Source organism: Strix aluco, chromosome 2 (genome assembly GCF_031877795.1).
Source record: "Strix aluco isolate bStrAlu1 chromosome 2, bStrAlu1.hap1, whole genome shotgun sequence".
In the NCBI taxonomy this organism is placed as follows: Eukaryota; Metazoa; Chordata; class Aves; order Strigiformes; family Strigidae; genus Strix; species Strix aluco.
This window is the reverse complement of record NC_133932.1, coordinates 137,041,975-137,062,457: the sequence shown is the minus strand read 5'-3', so window position 1 is coordinate 137,062,457 and position 20,483 is coordinate 137,041,975. Positions and strand designations below refer to the sequence as shown.

Here is a 20,483-nt window from a genome sequence, read left to right as displayed (position 1 = left end):
GGTGTCCCCTGGGTACCCCCCAGAGTGACCCCCGGGTAAGTGTCCCCTGCCTTTGGGCCAACGCCTCCCCCCCGGGCTGGGGTGGGTTTTGGGGGGCTGCTCAGCACCCCCCCACCTCCCCCTTGTCCCTGTCCTGCTGCCCCACACCTGGCCGGTCCCCTGCAGTGTCCCCAGCCCCGGTTCCCAGAGTGGGGGGGTCCCTGCCTGCAGAGGGCAGCTGGGGCTGGGCACTGGCGTTAGATGGCATCTGTTCCTGCGCAGTGGCCACACTGTGGGCAAACCCAGTACTCCCAGTGCCGGACTGGTGGGGGTCTGGGGACCAAGGCTGCGTGGGGATGGGTGGAGGTTTCAGCGGCTGTGGGGGCAATCCTGCAGCTGGGTGCTGTGCAGCAGCAGCACAATCCTGCAGTGAAGTTCCACTGCAGTGCACTGCACGGCACGGCACAGCACTGCATCACACTGCACAGCATCACACTGCACAGCACTGCACGGCGCAGCACTGCATCACACTGCACTGCATCACACTGAACAGCACTGCACCACACTGCACTGCACCACACTGCACAGCATCACTCTGCACAGCACTGCACCACACTGCACTGCATCACACTGCACTGCATCACTCTGCACAGCACTGCATCACACTGCACTGCATCACACTGCACAGCACTGCATCACACTGCACTGCATGGCGCAGCACTGCATCACACTGCACTGCATCACGCTGAACAGCACTGCACCACACTGCACTGCATCACACTGCACAGCACTGCATCACACTGCACAGCATCACACTGCACTGCACGGCACAGCACTGCATCACACTGCACAGCGTGGTGCAGCACTGCACGGCGCAGCAATGCATCACACTGCACAGCACTGCATGGAACCACGCAGGACTGCTCTGCATGACCCAGTAACGCATTGCACTGCACTGCACGGTGCAACGACGCATCACACTGCACAGCACTGCAGTGCATGGTGCAGCACTGCATGGAAACACAGCGCACTGCACTGTGCCGCCCAGCAGCACTGGATTACAGTGCACTGCCCAGCACCCCAGAGCGCAGCACTGCACCGCACTGCCCAGCACCACGCCAGTGCACCACAACACACCTCAGTGCATAGCAACGCACTGCACAGCATCGCACTGCACAGCGCCACACTGCATTATACCACATTGCACAGCACCACGCCAAACCACACTGCACCTCACTCACTGCACCTCACTGCACAGCACCCCACAGCACTGCACAGCACTGCACAGCACCTCACTGCATTATACCACACTGCACAACATCGCACCCCACCGCACCCCACTGCATTACCCCACACCGCACTGCCAGGCCCTGTGGCCCCTGTGCCCACCCCCCCCTCGGGTGCAGGCAGGAGCCGCTCCAGGCAGGGCAGGGGGGGGTTATGGGGCTGGGGGGGGGGAGGGGGACCGGGCCGCACCCTGCGGTGCTGCAGGCAGGGCCCCACCCCTGCTGCCTGCTCTCGTCTGCCCGCCCCGGAGGCCTCGTGGTTGCGAAGCCGCAGGCGGGAAGTGCCACGCCCCCACCGGGGGGCCCTGCCTGCCCCTGCCTGCTCCTGCCCGACCCTGCATCATCCTGCCTGTCCCTGCCTGCTCCCACTCGTCCCTGCCTGCTCCTGCCTTTTCCTGCCTGCTCCTGCCCGACCCGGCATCATCCTGCCTGTCCCTGCCTGCTCCCACTCATCCCTGACTGCTCCTGCCTGTTCCTGCCTGCTCCTGCCCGACCCTGCATCCTCCTGCCCGTCCCTGACTGCTCCTGTCTGTCCCTGCCTGCTCCTGCCCGTCCTAGGCCCCGCCCCCACGCTCCCTGGGTGGCGGAGGGGGGGATTTGGGGGTGCCCGTGGGGAATAAACTGGGTCCCCCCTCCCACGGCGTCCTCCGATTGGCTGCTCCGATGCAGGAGGCGGGCGAACGGAGGGGGGGGAGGCAGCCAATCAGAAGGGGGGGGGCTGCCCGCAGGCAGGGGCTGGGGGGGGGTGATGTTTGCACATGGGGGGGGGGTGTGTATGTGCGCACGTGGGGGGGGTAGCACGTGGGGGGGTGCGTACACACGGGGGGGTGCACGTGCGGGGGGGTGTGCACGGGGGGTGCAGGCACAGAGGGGTCGGAGGGGGGGGGTGTTGCACTTCCCTGTGAGCGTGCCCCGGTGCACACGCGTGGGGGGGCGGGGGGGGCGCTCCCTTCCGCGTGTGCATCGCGCGTGCATGCACGGGGGGGCGCACCTCCCCTCGGTCCCCGCGCGCGCGCAGGGCGCTGCACCCCCCCCCAGCTTTCCTCCCGTGTCCCCCCCCCCCCCCTGCCCTCCCTCCCCCCCTCCCCGCGCGTGTGGCCCGCGCGTGCCGCCGCCCCCCGCCCCGGGCCGCGTCGCTCGGGGGCGGGAGGAGGCGGCGGCGGCGCCGCGGGGCTGCGCTCGGCAGCGCCCGAACCGGGGCCGAACCGCTCCGAACCCCTCCGAACCTTTCCGAACCCCTCCGAACCGCTCCGAACCTTTCCGAACCTCTCCGAGCCCTTCCGAACCGCTCCGATCGTTCCGAACCTCTCCGAACCGTTCCGAACGGCTCCGAGCGGGCCGTACCGGGCCGTACCGGGCCGTACCGAGCCAGCGCCCGCCCCGCCGCCGCCTTTTCCCCCCCTCCACCATCCAGCCAGTAATTTTCCAAGCCCGGTCGGCGCTTCCCGGTTGAGCTGCCCGGAGGATCGGCGGGGCCATGGGAGACAAAGGCACCCGGTGAGTGGGGCCGGGGGCGGGGGGGAGCACCCCGAGGGGGGGGGAGCAGCCCCGGGCAAATGGCGGCGGGGGGGGGGGGAGGCGGCGGGGAGGTGTGTGGGGATCCCGAAACGCCTCCGCCGCCCGTGTCAGCGCTGCCTGCTCGCTGCCTGCTCGCTGCCTGCACCGCCCCAGCCCCGGGCTCGCTGCAACATCTGGGCACCGCTGTCCCGCGGCTGCGGGGGGGTTCCCTGGGTCCCCCCCGGGGTCCTCTCGTTGTCGGGGTGCGAAGCGGGAACCGGCCTCTACACCCCCGCCCAGGGCTGGTGGCTTGAGGCCGGGCGGGTTGTGGGGGGGGATGTCCAGGGGGGACCCACCCCGCTGCCTGCACCCCCGGGGTGCCACGGGGCTGAGTTTGGGGGCGTTATCGCTCTTTTCCCAGCTGATTTGGAGCCTGGATGGGTTTTTTTGGGGAGGGGGTGTCACCCCAGCTCTTCCCACTCGTGGTTCGGGTGGAGCCTGGAGAGACCCCCAGGACCCGGGGCCCTGGGGGGTGTGGGGGTGTGTCTGTCCCCCATGATATTTGGGGGGTGTTTGGGAGCACGTGCCAGGCCTGGAGGCGCGGGGACCATGACGGCAGGCGACGCCTTGGTCCCGCAGGAGCCACCGCCATGGCTGCCATCCTTTGGGACCACCCCCCGTGCCGATAACGGGGGACCCTCTGCCCCCCTGTCCCCTCCGTGCATGTCCCAGGGCTGTGGGTGCGGAGCACGGCAGAGATGCACAGACCCCAGGAAAGGGCTTTCGGGGTGCTGGGGAGAGTGTGGTGACCCCCACCAGCGCATGTGTGGGGCTTTTGGGGGGGTCACAGGTGTCCCCGTCTGTCTCTGGCTGTCGCGGCGGGGTGGCCGAGGGTTAATGCTCCAGCTCCGTGCTCCCCGTCACCCGGTCCCCTTCTGACACCTCTCTGGCCCCTGGAGCACCCCATCGTTAATTATTTAGGCCCCGGGACTTAGGGGTGCTCCCGCTCGCCCCCCAACACCAGCAGGCAGGCGAGGGGGTGGCATTGCCCTCCCCCGTCCCCCCCACCATGGCACCTGGGTGTCACGGCCAAGGTGGCTTCGGCGTGCCGATGTCACCCGGTGCCCCGCGGCAGGAGGGAAGGACGAAGGGGTCCGGCCCTGCTTTGCAGAACCTTCCAGAAACGCTGCAGCTTTTCGGGGTGGCAGGATGGGATTTGGGGGGCTCTCCAGTATTTGGGGGTGTCGCTGCTGGACGGGGCTGCCCGGGTGCTGCTGCCCTGGCCGTGGCCGACAGCACCCGGGGCTCAGCATCCCGAATTCTTGAGCACTGGCGCGTTGCACCCCCCGGAGCGGGCGTAGCAGCCCCCCAACCCAGAGTCAGGGGGCTGGGGGGGAGCCCCACTTTCACAGCAGCAGAGCTGGAGCACCCACTGGCTTCCCCCCACCACCCTCTGCATTGGGTGCAATCGCTGGGATGCAGCCGGTTCGGCCCCGGGAGATTTTTGGGTGCCAGGGGAAGGGGGGCGAGCGGCGTTCCCATAGGCTGGCAGCACCGGCGGGCAGGCGTGCGGGCAGGACAGGCAGGAGCTGGTCGTCCCCCTGCCCATGCAGCGTGTACGGAGGGAGCCAGGGTGGGGGGGGGATTAGGCTGACAAATCTCCCCCCCTCCTCCCCGTTTCCCTTTTGGCTCCGGTTCAGAGCTCCGACCCCCGAATCTTCGCGGATTCATCCCAAAAGCGCTGGAGAGTGATCGGGGGGTTCGGCTGCGGGAGCTGATTTACCAGCAGATACCCCAAAAGCACCATTTCTGCGGATTCCTCTGGTGCCAGCGTGGGCCACCCCACTTTTCTTGGGGTTCCCCGCTCCGCGTCTGCCACCAACTGGCCTCGGTGCTGGTGAGGTTTGGGGTCACCCCGCTCCCGTGTGGCCCTGGGTGCTCCCCGCAGGGTGAGGATCACACCCAGGATGCAGCCAAACCCCCAGTGTGGGGTGTGGGACCCCCCCTCCTCCTCCTCCGGGTTTGGTGGGGGGCTCGGGGGGCTCCGTGCGTCATCGTGCCGCCGTTCCAGCCTCCCGCCGAGCCCCTTCAAAGCTCCACGGTGGGAAGAGCCGAGGAAGCGGCTCGGCAGAGTAAACAGGCGAGTTTGTGGCTTCTGGCACCGCCGGGACCGGGCCAGCCCCGCCGCTGCCAAACCCATCGCCTAATTCTTTTCAGCTTCTCCAAAAAACATACATCACCCCCACGCCAGCTCCTCCCGCCCAGCACCCAACTGGGGTGGCCGCAGCTCCGTGGGTACCCGCTGGCCTCTGTGGGCCAGCGGGATGCTCGGCTGGTGGCCCGTGGTTTTGAGCTGCGTCGGAGAGTGTTTTCCTGGTGGTCAGCGGAGACGAGGCTGGAGCCTGCGGTGGTCCCAGCGCGGCAGAACCCACCTCAGCACCCCCACGGTCCCATCCTGCCCCTCTGCGGCATCAAACCATGTTAGGGCTGACCGGGGTGCGCTGAGGTCCTGGCATCCCGCTCATCCCCCCGGGATGAAGCCGTAGGGTCCGGGAGCGGGACAGGGATCTCGGCTGGAAGAGAAGGAGCCCGTGGAAGGTGGCTCGGGGGAGGGGAGATTCCTGCTTCCTGGATGTTGTTTGGAGAATAAACTCTGGTAATAACAGCAGGATCCAGACACATCCGATCCTCAGCCAAGGCGTTTCCTTGCCAAGGAAGCCGGCGAAGCTCCCACCCAGCCGGGGATGCAGCGGGGATGGATGCGGTGGGGATGGATGCAGCAGGGATGCAGCGGGGATGCGGGATGCAGCGTCCGGCCCATGGGATGCTCTTCGTGCTTTGGGATCAGCTCCAGGCTCATCCCGGCCCGGCTGGCGCGGAGCCACCGGCCGCCGCCGCGTGGGGTTATGCCGGAGCGTGTGATGTGGTTGCTGGCGGCTTCGTTATCCCCGGAGGTCCCTTCTAACGCGGCTCTGGCTAATTAGATCTGCCCGCTGGCCCATTAGCGTGAGAGCCAATGAAACGCTGGCTCCTCCGCCCCAAGTTCAAAGGCAATCGATGGCGTTGCCGTCAGACCCCCCGGCTCTGATGCCCAGGGGTATCAAATCTCGTAAATCTTCGCAACGGCCCCACTCAATTATCAGCCACCAAATAAAGCGATCGGGACGTGCGCCTAACGAGCTCATTAAGGTACCGGATCAATAGCAGGGTGGGCGGGAGAGTGGCATCGGGGCCTTGTGGCAGCGTGCCAGGGGGCTTGGGGGGCAGCGGGGCTACCAGCCCATGGCGTGGGGCCCCCCGGGCTCGGAAATCGCCGGTGGGCAGCGGCCGTTGCGGTGACTTTTCCTGCCTCGTGTCTCCGGCGTTTCGACACCAGGAAGGGGCCGGAGGGGGAGGGAAGGCCCTGCGCTTCCTTCCCTCCCTCCGGATCCAGCAGCGGGCTGAGGGTCCCACCGGCATCCGGTGGCCACCGTGGCCCGCGTGGCCTCTTCCCCCGCTCCCGTGGGGGCTTTTGGACAAAGCTGCCTGTTGGGACGGGGCAGCCGCGGGCGTCTTTTTGGGGGGCAACCGGGGGTCTTGCACCCATGGTACAAGGCCACCTCAGGCCGCTGCACCCATAGTGTGGGGTCACCCCAGGCTCCTACACCCAGAACACGGGGTTTGGTGGGGCTCCTGCACCCAAAATGTGGGGCCACCTCCTGTCCCCGTGGAGCCAGGGCGGGTGGGTGCCGGGGAGGAGCCGTGAGTAATTATTTCCTGCTCGGCACTTGTGCGGCGCCTGCCATCCATCTCGCCTTCGCAGGGCTTCGTTAGCGGGTTTGTGTAACGAGGGATGGGCAGGAGGCCTCGCCGCTGCCCCCCAGCACCCCGCAGCGTCCCCGGGGGGGTCCTGGCTGAGCCTCCACCCTTTGGATTCATTTTCCGGCGCTTCCCGGTGCAGCTCGGGGTCAGGATCATCACGGCGCTGACCCCGGTGAGAGCCCTTCTCCGGGGTCTCCCCTGGCTGCTGGTCCCCAGGGTGGGGGGGATGTGGGGGGACAGGCTGGCAGAGCCAGCTTTTATGTAACGCCTCATTAATTACCCAGAAGAATCCCCCTGTTAATTGCTCTGGGCTCTCAGGAGGATGGCATCGCCGTCTCCATCCCTGGCTCTTGAGGCTGAGGGCTCTGATCACCCCTTGGCCTTAAAAAGCAATTAATTAATTAATTAATTGCGGGGAAGGGGAAATGCTGCATAACGGCGCTGTCGCCTTTCCCTGATGAGCCCAGGCCCTTTATTTGCCCCCCCAGCCCCCCATTTATTTAATTGCAGCAGCGGAGAGGCTGCCCGGGAAGGGCCAGCGGGATGTTCCTGACATTCCTGGTGGCTTCGGGACAACCCACGGTTTGTCCCTTTATGGGCCTGGCAGAGGATTTAGCAACAGCCCCCATTGTCTCCTGGGGCTCCTCTGGGGTCAAGGGAATACGTGTGGCCCCCCCAGTCCCCCCCAGTCCCCGCTGGTTCCCCTCCACCAGTCCCTTTGCTCCCTTGGCGGTGGCCTGACAGCCAGGCCGGATCCTGCCGTGGTCCCCAGCCAGAGCTTGGCTGGGCCCTGTGGGGGTCGGGGGGGGATGTGGGGACGTGGGGATACAGGGATATGGGGACATAGGGATGTGGGGACATGGGGTCACAAGGATGCGGGGATGTGGGGACATGGGAATGTGGGGACATAGAGATGTGGGATTACAGGGATGTGGGGACATGGGGATGCAGGGATATGGGGACATGGGGACACAGATACAGGGATGTGGGGACATGGGGACGTGGGGACATGGAGACGTGGGGTTACAGGGATGTGGGGACATGGGGATGTGGGGATATGGGATGCGGGGGTACAGGGACATGGGTGCAGAGATGTGGGGACATGGAAGTAGGGATGCGAGGATGTAGGGACACAGGGATTCAGGGGTGTGGGGACACAGATGTGGGGACACAGGGATGTAGGGACACAAAGAAAAAGGGATTTAGGGACACAGGGATTGAGGGAAGCAGAGATGTGGGGGTACAGGGATGTGGGGACACAGAAGCAGGGATGCAAGGATGTAGGGACACAAGGGTTCAGGGGTGTGGGGACACAGGGACACAGCGATGCGAGGACATTGGGATGTGGGGACACGGGGATTCAGGGATTCAGGGATGTGGGGACACAGGGATGTTGGGACACAGGGATGCAGAGATGTGGGGACACCGGGATGTGGGGACACGGGGATTCAGGGAAGCAGAGATGTGGGGCCACAGGGCCACTCGCGCTGTCCCTCCCCACCACGGGCCCTGCCCACAGCCTGCACGGGGGTGAAGCCGCCCCGTTGCCATGGGGGGTTGGGGGGCGCCTCCTCTTCATGCTGGTTTCCCATGTCGGGGTGTCCCTGTGCTCCCCACTTTCCCCTCGTGCAGACACACGAGGGCTGGGGAGACGTGGGGAAACTGAGGCCCGGCAAGGCCCAGGGGGGGGGTGATGCCCAGCGTCAGAGCATCCTCCTGCCTCGGGGGTGGGTGATGCCGGGGGGAGCAGCTCAGCACCCGACCCCCCCTCCAGCCTCAGCTCAGCACCAACACGTGGGCTCGGGGGTGAGGGACACCCTGGCACGGTGTGGGGACAAGGGACACCCCGAGACGTGCAGCAGGTCCGTCTCGAGGCCGTGGGGTGAGGGTCCGTCCCGGCAGCGCCTGGTACTTCAGCGGAGGGGAATTATTTTTCCCAGCCTGAACCGCCGGCGCTAAATCTTCCCCGGGTGGTTTTAATGGAATTTAGAGGCGAGGAGGGATTATCCCAGGAGAACCCGTTACGGGTGGCTTCGTGCCAGGGCAGCCTCTGGACAGCCGCCGAAAGCTGGGAGCCCTGCCTGCCCCTGCCTGAGCCCTGCCTGCAGCGGGCAGGACGGGGGTGCTGGTCTCTCCCTGCCTGCAGCGGGCAGGACGGGGGTGCTGGTCTCTCCCTGCCTGCAGTGGGCAGGACGGGGGTGCTGGTCTCTCCCTGCCTGCAGCGGGCAGGACGGGGGTGCTGGTCTCTCCCTGCCTGCAGCGGGTAGGACGGGGGTGCTGGTCTCTCCCTGCCTGCAGCGGGTAGGACGGGGGTGCTGGTCTCTCCCTGCCTGCAGCGGGCAGGACGGGGGTGCTGGTCTCTCCCTGCCTGCAGCGGACAGGATGGGGATGCTGGTCTCTCCCCCTTTTCAATACCCCCGTGTGCAGCACAAACCATATTTTTGAATTTATTTTCAGGGAATTAGAAATAAATTAAAGCCATGAGCAGAGCGGGGGGTGCACGGAACCTCGCACGGCCCCTTGCACTGGACTTTTCACGGCAGGGACTTTGTGCAGCACCTTGCACGCACCGTGCACGGCTGGTCCCTTGCACGGCCCCTTGCACGACGCCTTGCACACGCAGCGCCTTTGCACGGCACTTTGCACTGCACCCTGCACCAGCAGTGGCCTTTGCACGGCCCCATGCACCTTGCACGGCCCCTTGCACAACCCCTTGCACACACAGCACCTTTGCACAGCCCCTTGCACTGGACTTGTCACGGCAGGGGCTTTGTGCAGCACCTTGCACGGCACTTTGCACTGCACCCTGCTCAGCAGTGGCCTTTGCATGGCCCCTTGCGCCTTGCACTGCTCCTTGCACAGCTGGGCCTTTGCACGGCCCCTTGCACAGAACCTTGCACAACAGGGCCTATGTGCGGCACCTTGCACAGCCGCTTGCACGGCCCCTTGCACGGCATCTTGCACAGCAGTGGCCTTTGCACGGCCCCACACATCTTGCACAGCCCCATGCCCCTTGCACGGCTCCTTGCACCCGACTTTTCACAGCAGGGACTTTGTGCAGCACCTTGCACGCGCCTTGCACGGCAGAGCCTTTGCACGGCCCCTTGCACGGCTCCTTGCACTGGAATTTTCACGGAGGGGGCTTGGTGCAGCACCTTGCACAGAACCTTGCACGGCCCCTTGCACGCCCAGGCCTTTGTGCCCCGCCCCCCCTGCCCCGCAGCCCCCAGGCTTCCTGCCCTGCTCAGACCCTGCAGGGACCACCCCCCACCCCCAAAAACGGACGAGCCCCCCCCCCCCCGCCCCCCCCCCCCATGCCAGCTCTCCCTGCCTGTTGCAGGCAAGGGGCCAAACCCCTCTGCGGTGTAACCCCCTGCCTCCACGCCGGCCCCCTCCCACCCCAAAGTGGTAAACTGAGGCAGGGCTGGCTGCTGCCCTGCAGTGTGGAGGGTTTTGGGGGGGGGGGAGGAGTGTCCAGGGCCCCCCAATACCATGTTGGGGTCAGGGACTGTCACCTGCCAAGCTGCTAACACCCCCCCGCCTCTTTTTCAGGGTGTTTAAGAAAGCCAGTCCCAACGGGAAGGTAAGTGGGGGCCTGGGGGGGTCCCTGGGGAGGGGGGGGCAGGGACCTGGTGCTTCGTGGGGTGACACACCCCCCCCCGCAGATCCTGCGAGCACAGCCAGGAGTGGGGGGTGGGCATGTACGCAGCCCCCCAAAGATGCCCCCCAAGCCACTTGCTGCCACGCCAGCGGGAAGAGAAACTGAGGCACGGTTGGGTTTTGGGGGGGTGCCCAAGGTCAGGGGGTTCAGTCGGTGGCAGAGCTGCCCTATGCCCCCCCCCCCCCGGGGTGGAGCAGACAGCTGGGGTGCAGGCAGCCCTGCCCGTGGGGTGGTTGTGGGTCTGGGGTGGGGGGGTGATGAACTCCAGTGGGTCCCCCCCCCAGGGGGCACCCCCCCCACCCCCCCGCAGCTCTGCCAGCACTGATCCAACCACGGGAACTTGGGGGGCTGCTCGGGGCACCCCTGACTGACCCCCCCCCCTCACCTCGCAGCTCACTGTCTACCTGGGGAAGAGGGATTTCGTGGATCACATCGACGTGGTGGACCCTGTGGGTACGTGGAGGCTGTGGGGGGGGGATTAATTCAGGGGGGGGCGGGGGGGCTTGCTTGAGCCTGCCTGAGTGGGAGGGAAGGATTTTGGGGAGCAGGGACCCCCCAGAAGATGCCCTGGGGGCAGTGGCCTCATCCCTAAGGGACAGTCGCTGGAGAAACCCCCACGCTGAGGAGTCAGAAAATAATAATAATAGTAATAAAATAAAATAATAATAATAATAATAATAATAATAATGATGTTTTATTGCTCATTTAAGCTGCCTGCAGCTTCCATAGATTAATTACCCGGGCGGGCAGAGCCCCGCCCCCCCCCCAGCCTCTCATCCTGCAGAGCAAAAGCTTTAAAAATATTTATAAATCTGGAGATAAAGTCGTCCCCGGTGGCAGGCGTGCGGCTGGTTGTGCACGAAGCCACTGCGGGGCTCCTGGGGGGGTCCCTGGTGCAGCCCCCCCTCCCCGTGTCTTGGTGTGTCCCCGCTGTGTGTGGCGGGTGCAGTCTGTCCCCTTCCTGGCACTGTGTCCCCACCCAGTCCCGGCTGGCAGCTCTGGGGGGTAAGGGGGGGGCATGTCTTTTCCTAACCCTGCCGATGTCCCCCCCCCACCATCTCTGCTGGTATCCCCCCTTGTCTCTGCCAGTGTCCCCTGTCCCCACTGGTGTCCCCTCTGTCCCTGCCAGGGTCCCCCCATCCCTGCCAGGGTCCCCCCATCCCTGCCAGTGTCCCCCTGTCCCTGCCAGTGTCCCCCCCATCCCTGCTGATGTCCCCCCAATCCCTGCTGGTGTCCCCCCCTGTCCCTGCCGGTGTCCCCCCCTGTCCCTGCCGGTGTCCCCCCCTCCCTGCTGGTGTCCCCCCTGTCCCCGCCAGTGTCCCCCCGTCCCTGCCAGTGTCCCCCCTGTCCCTGCCTGTGTCCCTCCCATCCCTGCCAGTGTCCCCCCCATCCCTGCTAGTGTCCCCCCCATCCCTGCTGGTGTCCCCCACCCCTCCCTCCCTGTGTCCCCCCTCCCTGCCAATGTCCCCCCCTGTCCCTGTCAGTGTCCCCTGACGCGCACCGTTCCCTTGCAGACGGAGTGGTGCTGGTGGATCCTGAGTACCTGAAGGAGAGAAAAGGTAACGGGGTCCCTCGTGCCGGGGCCCACGGAGGTGGCCCCACCGCAGGGGACAGCCGGTGTCCCCGGCCTCAGCCTCTCTGGGCCCTCGGGTGACATTTTACAGCCCCCTGTCCCCGCGGCGGGTGGCCTGTCCTGCAGAGGGTGGGGGTCCTGTGGTGGGCACCCCAAGGCACGTTGGCTGGTCCCTGGGCTCTGTCCCCGTGTCCCCACCGTGGCACCTCCTGGGAGCCACCACCGCGTCCCGGTGCTGGTGGGACTGGGATGAGCCATGAGGCCACCACGCCATGAGGCCATCATGCCATGATGCCACCATGCTGTGATGTCACCCTGCCATAATATCACCGTGCCATGATGCCATCGTGCCATGATGCCACCATGCCATAATGTCACCGTGCCATAATGCCACCCTGCCATGATACCACTGTGCCATGATACCACAGTGCCGTAATGTCACCATGCCATGATGTTCCCATGCCATAAATCCACCATGCCATGATGTCACCCTGCCATGATGCCACCATGCCATAATGTCACCATGCCATGATACCCCACTGTCATGTCACCATGCCATTAATGTCACCATGCCATGATGTTACGATCCCATTAATGTCACATTGCCATGATGCCACCATGCCATAATGTCACCATGCCATGATACCAGTGTCATAATGTCACCATGTCATGATGTCACCATGTCATAACGCCACCATGCCATTAATGTCACCATGCCATGATACCACTGTCATAATATCACCATGCCATGATGCCACCATGCCATAATGTCACCATGCCATGATGCCACCATGCCATTAATGTCACATTGCCATGATCCGACCCTGCCATGACGCCACCACGCTATGACGCCACCACACCATGATACCACCCTGCCACCAACCTCCGCCCCTTGTCCCCTCTTCCCAGTCTTCGTGACCTTGACCTGCGCCTTCCGCTATGGCCGCGAGGACCTGGACGTGCTGGGGCTGACGTTCCGCAAGGACCTTTTTGTGGCCAACGCTCAGGCCTTCCCACCCGTCGCCGAGGAGAAGAAACCCCTGACGCGGCTGCAGGAGCGGCTGATCAAGAAGCTGGGCGAGCATGCCTACCCCTTCACCTTTGAGGTAGGGTGACAGCGGGTGGCACTGCTCTGGGTGCTCTGGGTGACCCCCCTGGGGGATATTGGGGTCCCCTCCGGCCCTGTAGAGTCATGGCTGGGGGTGAGATGCTGCCACCCCCCATGAAGACGCGGCTTTTGTTAGTGAAGCTTAAAACTCAGGAGCAAAAAGCAGCCACCAGTGGGGAAACTGAGCCACAGGGTGCATGTGGGCGCATGTCTGGGGGCAGTGACACCAACCTGGGGCTCCCCCAACGCAAAGCGGGGCTTGGGCAGCTCTGGCAGGGAATGGGGAGGGGGGTAGACCCCCCCCATTTTGTGCTCCCGCACCCTCAGTTTCCCCAGCGCAGCTTTGGCAATGGCAGCTGCCCCCCCCTGCCCCCAGAGCCTGGGGGGGACCTGGTGGCATTTTCCAGGCTCAGAAGCAGCCCTGAGCCCCTGTGAAACAATCTTAATTCCTCCAAATCCCCCAGATTAACAAAAATCCCCACGCCAAAACCATGATATTTTGTAACTCTTTGGGGTTTGAGTCTGGGGAGGCTGAGCCACTGCCCAAGGCGGATTCGGAGTGGGACTTGGGTTGAACTACGGCCGGAAGGAAAAGGGCACCGTGCAATTAGGAAATGCAATTAGGAAAATGAGGAAATCCTTCCTGGCTGCGGGCAGGAAGGGGACGAGCTGGCAGCACCAAGAAACACCCGGTACCATGGCACCGGGAGGGGATGCAGCGCCCGCCCCCACCTCCCGCAGCCGAGCGGGTGATGCCGTGGGTCTCCGGGGCAAAAAGCCAGCGCGGGGATGGGGGTCCCAGCCCCTGAACCACCCCCCTTTACCCTTCAGATCCCCCCCAACCTGCCTTGCTCCGTCACGCTGCAGCCGGGCCCAGAGGACACGGGGAAGGTAAGGTCCCCCCCCAGTCCTTGTGCCAGCAGGCAGCGGTGACCGGCCGTTGGTTGCGGTCCCCTCTTTGAGTGGGGCAAAGGGGTTTCTCTGCCTGCTTCTCTGCTCCCTCCTGGTTTCCAGGCCTGTGGTGTGGACTATGAGGTCAAAGCTTTCTGCGCGGAGAACCTGGAGGAGAAAATCCACAAGAGGTAAGCGGAGAGGATCCATCCAGCCCTGGGGAGAGCAGCGTCCTTGGGGCACTGGCAGTGGGAAATGGGCACCTCAGTTTGCTACCCACGGTGGGGGTGTGGGGATGGGTTGGAGGTGTCCTCCAGGATGGAGTTGGGATGGAGATGCCCTCCAGGCTGGGATTGGGATGAGGTGTCCTCCAGGATGGGACTGGGAAGGAGATATTTGCTAGACTGGAACTGGAGTTGGGATGGTGATATTCACTAGGATGGAGCTGGGACAGAGATGTCCTCTAGGCTGCTCCTGGGATGGAGATGTCCTCCAGCCTGGGCCTGGGTTGGAGATGTCCTCCAAACTGGGCCTGGGTTGGAGATGTCCTCTAGGCTGCTCCTGGGTTGGAGACGTTCTCCAGACTAGTCCTGGGATGGAGATGTTCTCCAGACTAGTCCTGGGGTGGAGATGTCCTCCAGGCTGGTCCTGGGTTGGAGATGTCCTCCAGGCTGGGATGGAGATGTCCTCCAGGCTGGTCCTGGGTTGGAGATGTTCTCCAGACTGGTCCTGGGTTGGAGATATTCTCCAGACTAGTCCTGGGATGGACATGTCCTCCAAACTGGCCCTGGGATGGAGATGTCCTCCAAGCTGGGGCTGGGCTGGTGATGGTCTCCAGGATGCAGATGTTCCCCAGGATGGAGCTAGGATGAAGATGTTTTCCAGGGTTGGGATGAGTGAGGGATGATCCAGGGGTTGGGGTGGAGACATCCGCTGCTGCGCCGCAGGCCAGGAGCCCAGTGCTGCCATGGTGTGGGGCCTGGCATGGCCATGGGGCTGCCCCCTTGCCACACCATCCTTCTCCTGACCCAGCAGACCAGAAGAAAAGAGGGATTTGACCCAAAACGGGCCTGGGTTCTCCTCTCGCTGTGTCCCCCCAGGAACTCAGTGCGGTTGGTGATCCGTAAAGTCCAGTACGCGCCAGAGCGACCCGGCCCCCAGCCCATGGCAGAGACCACCCGGCAGTTCCTCATGTCAGACAAACCGCTGCACCTCGAGGCATCCCTGGACAAGGAGGTGGGCGAGGACTGGGGAGGGGACACCGGTGGGGTGACCCTGGGGAGGATGGGGACCTCACCATCCCCAATCCTTTGCTCCCCACAGATCTACTACCACGGAGAACCCATCAGTGTCAATGTCCACGTCACCAACAACACCAACAAGACAGTGAAGAAGATCAAAATCTCAGGTGAGAAATGGGGTTTTGCCCCCCTTGGCCACTGTCTCCATCCCCATGGGGGCCCTCCCCGACCCCCCGTCTCTCTATCTCTCTACCCCAGTGCGCCAGTACGCCGACATCTGCCTCTTCAACACTGCCCAGTACAAGTGCCCGGTGGCCGTGGAGGACGCCGAGTGAGTACTGGGGACATGGCGAGGGGCCCCGGGGACCTTGGAGTAGCCTTGGAGGTCTCCTGCCCCAGTGCAGCCGCAGTGGGATGTTGCATTCAGTGAACAGGTCCCGGTGGGAGGAGCGGGGAGATGAGACCCTTTCTTTGATGGAACCATGGGGGATGTCACCCTCTGGGTCCCCCTGGCCAGAGATGAACTCCAGGCTGGGGCAGGGACAGAGATGTCTGCTGCGTTGGGACTGGAGTTGGGGTGGAGATGTTCCCCAGACTGGGACTGGAATGGAGTTGGGGTGGAGATGTTCTCCAGGTTGAGACTAGGATGGAGTTGGGATGGAGGTGTTCTCCAGACTGGGATGGAATTGGGATGGAAATGTTCTCCAGACTGGGCCTGGGATGGAGATGTCCCTGGGATGGAGAAGCCCCGGGTGGCCTGTGGATCTGTCGTAGCCAGGGGGCAGCTGGGTTGCTGACTGATGGTGGCTCTTGTCCCCAGCGACATGGTGGCCCCGAGCTCGACGTTCTGCAAAGTCTACACCCTGACCCCCTTCCTGGCCAACAACCGGGAGAAGCGGGGGCTGGCGCTGGACGGCAAGCTCAAACACGAGGACACCAACCTGGCCTCCAGCACGCTGTGAGCCCCCCCCCGACCCCGCTGGGGGGGCTCCTGATCCCCCCAACAGTTTGGGGGGGGGCTTGGAGCAGGACTGAGCCCTGGGGGGGATCCAGCTCGGGGTGGAGGAGACCTGGCCGGGGGGACCTTGAGGAGGACGGGGGGGGGCTGGTGGCCGTGAACATCCCCTCGCTGATGCCACCTGCTCCTTCCTCCAGGTTAAGAGACGGAGCCAACAAGGAGATCCTGGGCATTATTGTGTCCTACAAGGTCAAGGTGAAGCTGGTGGTGTCACGAGGAGGGTGAGTTTTGGGGACACCCCCCCCCCCCCCCCCGTGGTGCTGCTCCACCTCTTTTCCCTTGGTCTCCTTTGGGCTTGGGACCGGCCTTGGTTTGTGTGTGTGTCCCCCCCGCGGATGCTGCACGGTCCCCAGGGATGGGGTGACAAGCCAAAGGGCAGGTGGCCCTTTCTAGGGACACCAGGGTGGCCACTGGGCGGGAGGGGGGGGTGTTAATCCACATGACACCCCCCTGGCTCACCCCCCTCCTCTTTGCTGCAGCCCCTTTTGCAGGATGGGGCCCTGCTTGCGGCCCTCCCGCACCACAGATGGGGCCCGTTGCCCCCTCAAACCCACCCCCCCCCACCCCGGGGACACAAAGTGGGGGGGACACAAGGTGGGGGGGACACAAGTTGGGGGGTGGCGTGTCTTTGGGGAGTGGTGACTAATCTATCGTCTCCTTTGACCCACACCAGCCTGCTGGGGGACCTCGCCTCCAGGTAACGCCCCCCCCCCCCCAAACACCCCCAAACCGCAGCCCCCCCCCCCCCCCCGTCATTACACCCCCCCAGCCCCTCAGTCCCCTCCACTGCCACCCCCCGCTGTCCCTACGCTCTCCCTTGGGAGAGACTCCGGGGCTTTCCTGCTCTCCATCCTCATGTCCCTCCTGTCTCGTGGGGCCCCACAGGGACCCCCCCAGGCTCCCCCCCGTGCTTGGGGCTATCCCCGCCCCCCCCCCGCCCCCCCCTCACTGTGCCTGCTGAGCGCTGGGCAACTCGGTGCACCTCCTCCATCCCTCCCGCAGCCTAAACCCGGGGGATTTGGCTTCCCCAGCTGCTGTTAAACTGCTAAAAAGCAGATTTTTTGCCTCGTTGATCCCCTCCCTCATGCCTGGGGTGGGGGGGGGCGGGGGGCGTTTTTTTTTTACGCTGATCCCGAACCACGGGGTCAAGCTCAAGCAAGAAGCGTGGTAGCTCCAAAGAGGCTCCGCGGAGGATAATAGAGGTTTTTACCCGGCTTTGTGGTCTCCCCAGCAGCTGAAATGTGGGGTGCTGCTCTCCCCCCCACCCCGCAAAAAAAAATTTGCCCCGCTCTGCCTGCACTTTGCCCGTGTTTTACCCCGGTATTTCTCGCAGCGATGTGGCGGTGGAGCTGCCCTTCACGCTGATGCATCCCAAACCCAAGGAGGAACCAGCCCACCGGGACGGTGAGTGGGCTCCGGGTGTGGGGCAGCCCCCGCTTTGGGGTGATTTGGGGTGGGGAGGAGTGGGGGGGGAGCCGGGGCGGGGGGTTAACCCACTCCCCTGTCTGTGCCAGCGAGGCTGCGCGGTGCCCCACGGAGATTTTTAGCTCCTGTCGAGCCCTTGGCAAGAAAATCCCGGGGCTAAAACCATGGGGGTGCTGCCACCTGCCCCCTCCAGTGCAGGGAAACCCCGGGGGGGGTCACCCCCCCCTCCTCGGTGGGACGGTGGGGACAACCCTGGTGTCTGCGGTGACTAACCCTGTGCCATCCTCTGTTCAGTTCCAGAGAACGAAGCGCCCATAGACACAAATCTGATAGAGCTTGACACAAAGTAAGAAATGGAAAAAAAAAAACAACCCACAAACCGCCCCCCCCCACCCCCAGGGGTCTGTGTGGGATCGTGAAGCGTTTAGAGGTTGCACGGGCCCCCCCACAACCCCCCCCCCCCCCCACTAACCGTGTCGTGGCGCGATGACTAACCCCGTATCCATCTCGCCTCTCTCCCTCCTCGCCATCTCCCCGCGTGGCTTTCCCCCCACCAAAAAAAAAAAAATTAAAAAAAATTAAAATTTAAAAAAATGGGAGAAACCACAATAAGGAAACGCCCCCCGGGATCGTGCGTTTTGGGGGGGCGGGAGGGTGTCCCCAGCTTTTGCGTTGCGCCACCCCCCAGCTCCCGTGGTTTTTTTTCTGGAGTAAGTGGGGTTTTTGGGGAGGGTTTTTATATATTTTTTTGTCACCAACTGCGGGTTCCGAGGAGCCAACAAGAGGCGCCGCTCCACGCTCCTGCGCTGCTCAACCCCCTTTGGGGGGGTTTTGGGGCGGGGGGGGGGGGCACAGTGAACAAACAGCAGTAAAGCTTTAACAACTGAGGCTGCTTGCAGCAGGAGGGGGGGGTGTTTAAGAGCCCCCCCCCGAGCTAAAATACCACTGAACACATGGGAACACCATCACCCTGCGAGCCGGGACAGCGGGTACCCCCAAACCCCGCGCTCGCCACGCGCCCCGTCTTTCCGCCCCCCCCCCCCCCCCCCCCCCCGCCAAAGTAAAGCCCCCCCCCCACCTTCTGTCCCCGCTAGTGACGACGACATCGTGTTCGAAGACTTCGCCCGCCAGCGACTCAAAGGCATGAAGGATGACAAGGAGGATGAGGAGGAGCGGACAAACTCCCCGCAGCTCAACGACAGATAAGCGAGCCCCCCCCCGCCGCCCCCCCCCCCCGAGGCTCGTGCGCCAGTAACACCCCGACATTAGGCTTCTTCTCTTTTCTATAATTATTAATTTTGGGTTTTTTTTACCTGTACCGGGAGTCCGACGATGGCGAACAGCGATTATAACCTCGTCACTCTTCATCCAGCTGCTGTTTCCCGTGCAGGGCACGGCCGGGGGTGGGGGGGTGCTTAAAGTGGAGTGGGGGGGGGTCACAGCACCCCTCACCTTATCCCCCCCTCCCTTCCAACCCCTTTCCCCCCCTCCCTGAGCCCTTTCCTATGAGCTGCATCTTTTATGCGTTTTATATACGTCCAGTCTCTACAGGGAGGGGGGGTGCAGCAGAATTGGGGGGGGGTGTCTTTTCTAGGCAGTCTGCTCATGGGAAAGGGCCCCCCCCACACCTCAGCTGTCCCCTCCTGTCACCCACGGCCTGTCCCCTCCTGCATGTGTCCCCCCCACCCCGGGATGCACGAGCCTGGCTTTGCCTCTTGGCCTATGCCTGAGCCTGGCTTCTCCCCGGCAAAGGCTCGACTCAGCACTGGGGTTTGGACCTGGCAAGATGGGATGGGGGGGGCATCGTTCCCCCCCCCTGCTCTTAACCCCTAAATCCTCCTAAAGCAGCCAACCCCGGGGGGGTTGGTGGTTTGGTTTTTTTTTTGGTTCAGCTGCGGCGATTTTTACACCAATACAGCTCAGAGCCGGGTGCTGCCGGGGCCAGGGGAGGCCGGAGGGCTCGGAGCTGGCACGCAGGGACGGGGCAGCCCCTGTGGGGCCGTAGCCCCGTGGCTCTGTAGCCCCTGGGGGTCCGTAGCCCCCCCACCCCCGTGGGTCCGTGCTGGTGGCCGCACGATTCTTGGCCCTGGGGGAGGCTGCAAACGCCTCTTCGCAGCCCCAGCAGGACCATGGTGTAATGGCTTTGTTCCCAGCAGGGTTACACCAGGGATGCTTTGCCCCCCCCCAAGCCGCAGAGCTCCCCTGGTTGATGGTTCCCCCCCCAATCTCTCCCTGCATGGGGGTCAAGCACCTATTTTTGGGGGGGGGGTGAGGGAAGGGGAACATGACGTTTGCCACCCCGACCAGTGTTTCACCAGATGCTTGAGCCTCCCGGCTTGGCGGTGCCTGTCCTGGGTGCCCAGGACCCCTCCCACCCCACAGACACCCCCCCATGGACCCCCCCCACCGGGGTTTCGGGTCTCCCACCACCGACCGAGAGGCTGTTCCCACTATTTATTGTGCCGTTGCGGTCAGCGTTGGCATCTGAGAGCAACCTGTGGGGATAACTCCATCCCCGCCCAGTCCAGGGGGGTGCAGAGCTGAGCACCCCCCCCCTTATTTTGGGGTGAAGCTGATGGGCAGCGTGGTACTTCTTTTTGTAAAGTGGTTACTTTGTACTGTTCATTGATACCTGCTTCTTTGGTTTCTCCACCATATCTGTGATGTTTCTGTGTTCTGTCAAATAAATTATTCTAGTTTATTAAACTCAGAAAAAAAAAATAAAAAATACAGTCCCAGCGCCTGGACGCTTCTGTTGGCTCAGGACTGGGCCAGGTCTCCTCCACTGTGGCACCCCATCGTGGTGCTGGGGGGGGGGAACGGGGGCTCTCACCCCCCTCTCTGCTGCTCTGTCCCACCTCAGCGAGGCACTGCAAACTCCGGGGAACAGATTTCTGTGTCCCCAGTGTTTCCCGGTCCCGCTGCTCCTGTGCTCAGCTGCACGTTCTCTCACGAGTAGATGAATTTATCCACGCAGTAACGTGGACGTAAGCCTCCCGCAGC

General features: G+C 63.9%; 1 protein-coding gene across 1 annotated transcript; it reads left to right on the top strand.

Annotated features, from left to right (window-relative positions):
- Positions 1-2,360: 2,360 nt before the first annotated feature.
- Positions 2,361-20,218, top strand: ARRB1 (arrestin beta 1). Its single transcript, XM_074816586.1, has 16 exons — positions 2,361-2,762; positions 10,116-10,146; positions 10,617-10,677; positions 11,739-11,783; positions 12,707-12,903; positions 13,737-13,796; positions 13,920-13,987; positions 14,897-15,032; positions 15,120-15,204; positions 15,296-15,368; positions 15,858-15,995; positions 16,193-16,276; positions 16,729-16,752; positions 17,389-17,459; positions 17,775-17,826; positions 18,575-20,218. Exons 1-16 carry the CDS (start codon positions 2,743-2,745, stop codon positions 18,684-18,686), a joined length of 1,257 nt encoding a protein of 418 aa, XP_074672687.1. The 5' UTR covers positions 2,361-2,742; the 3' UTR covers positions 18,687-20,218.
- Positions 20,219-20,483: the final 265 nt, after the last annotated feature.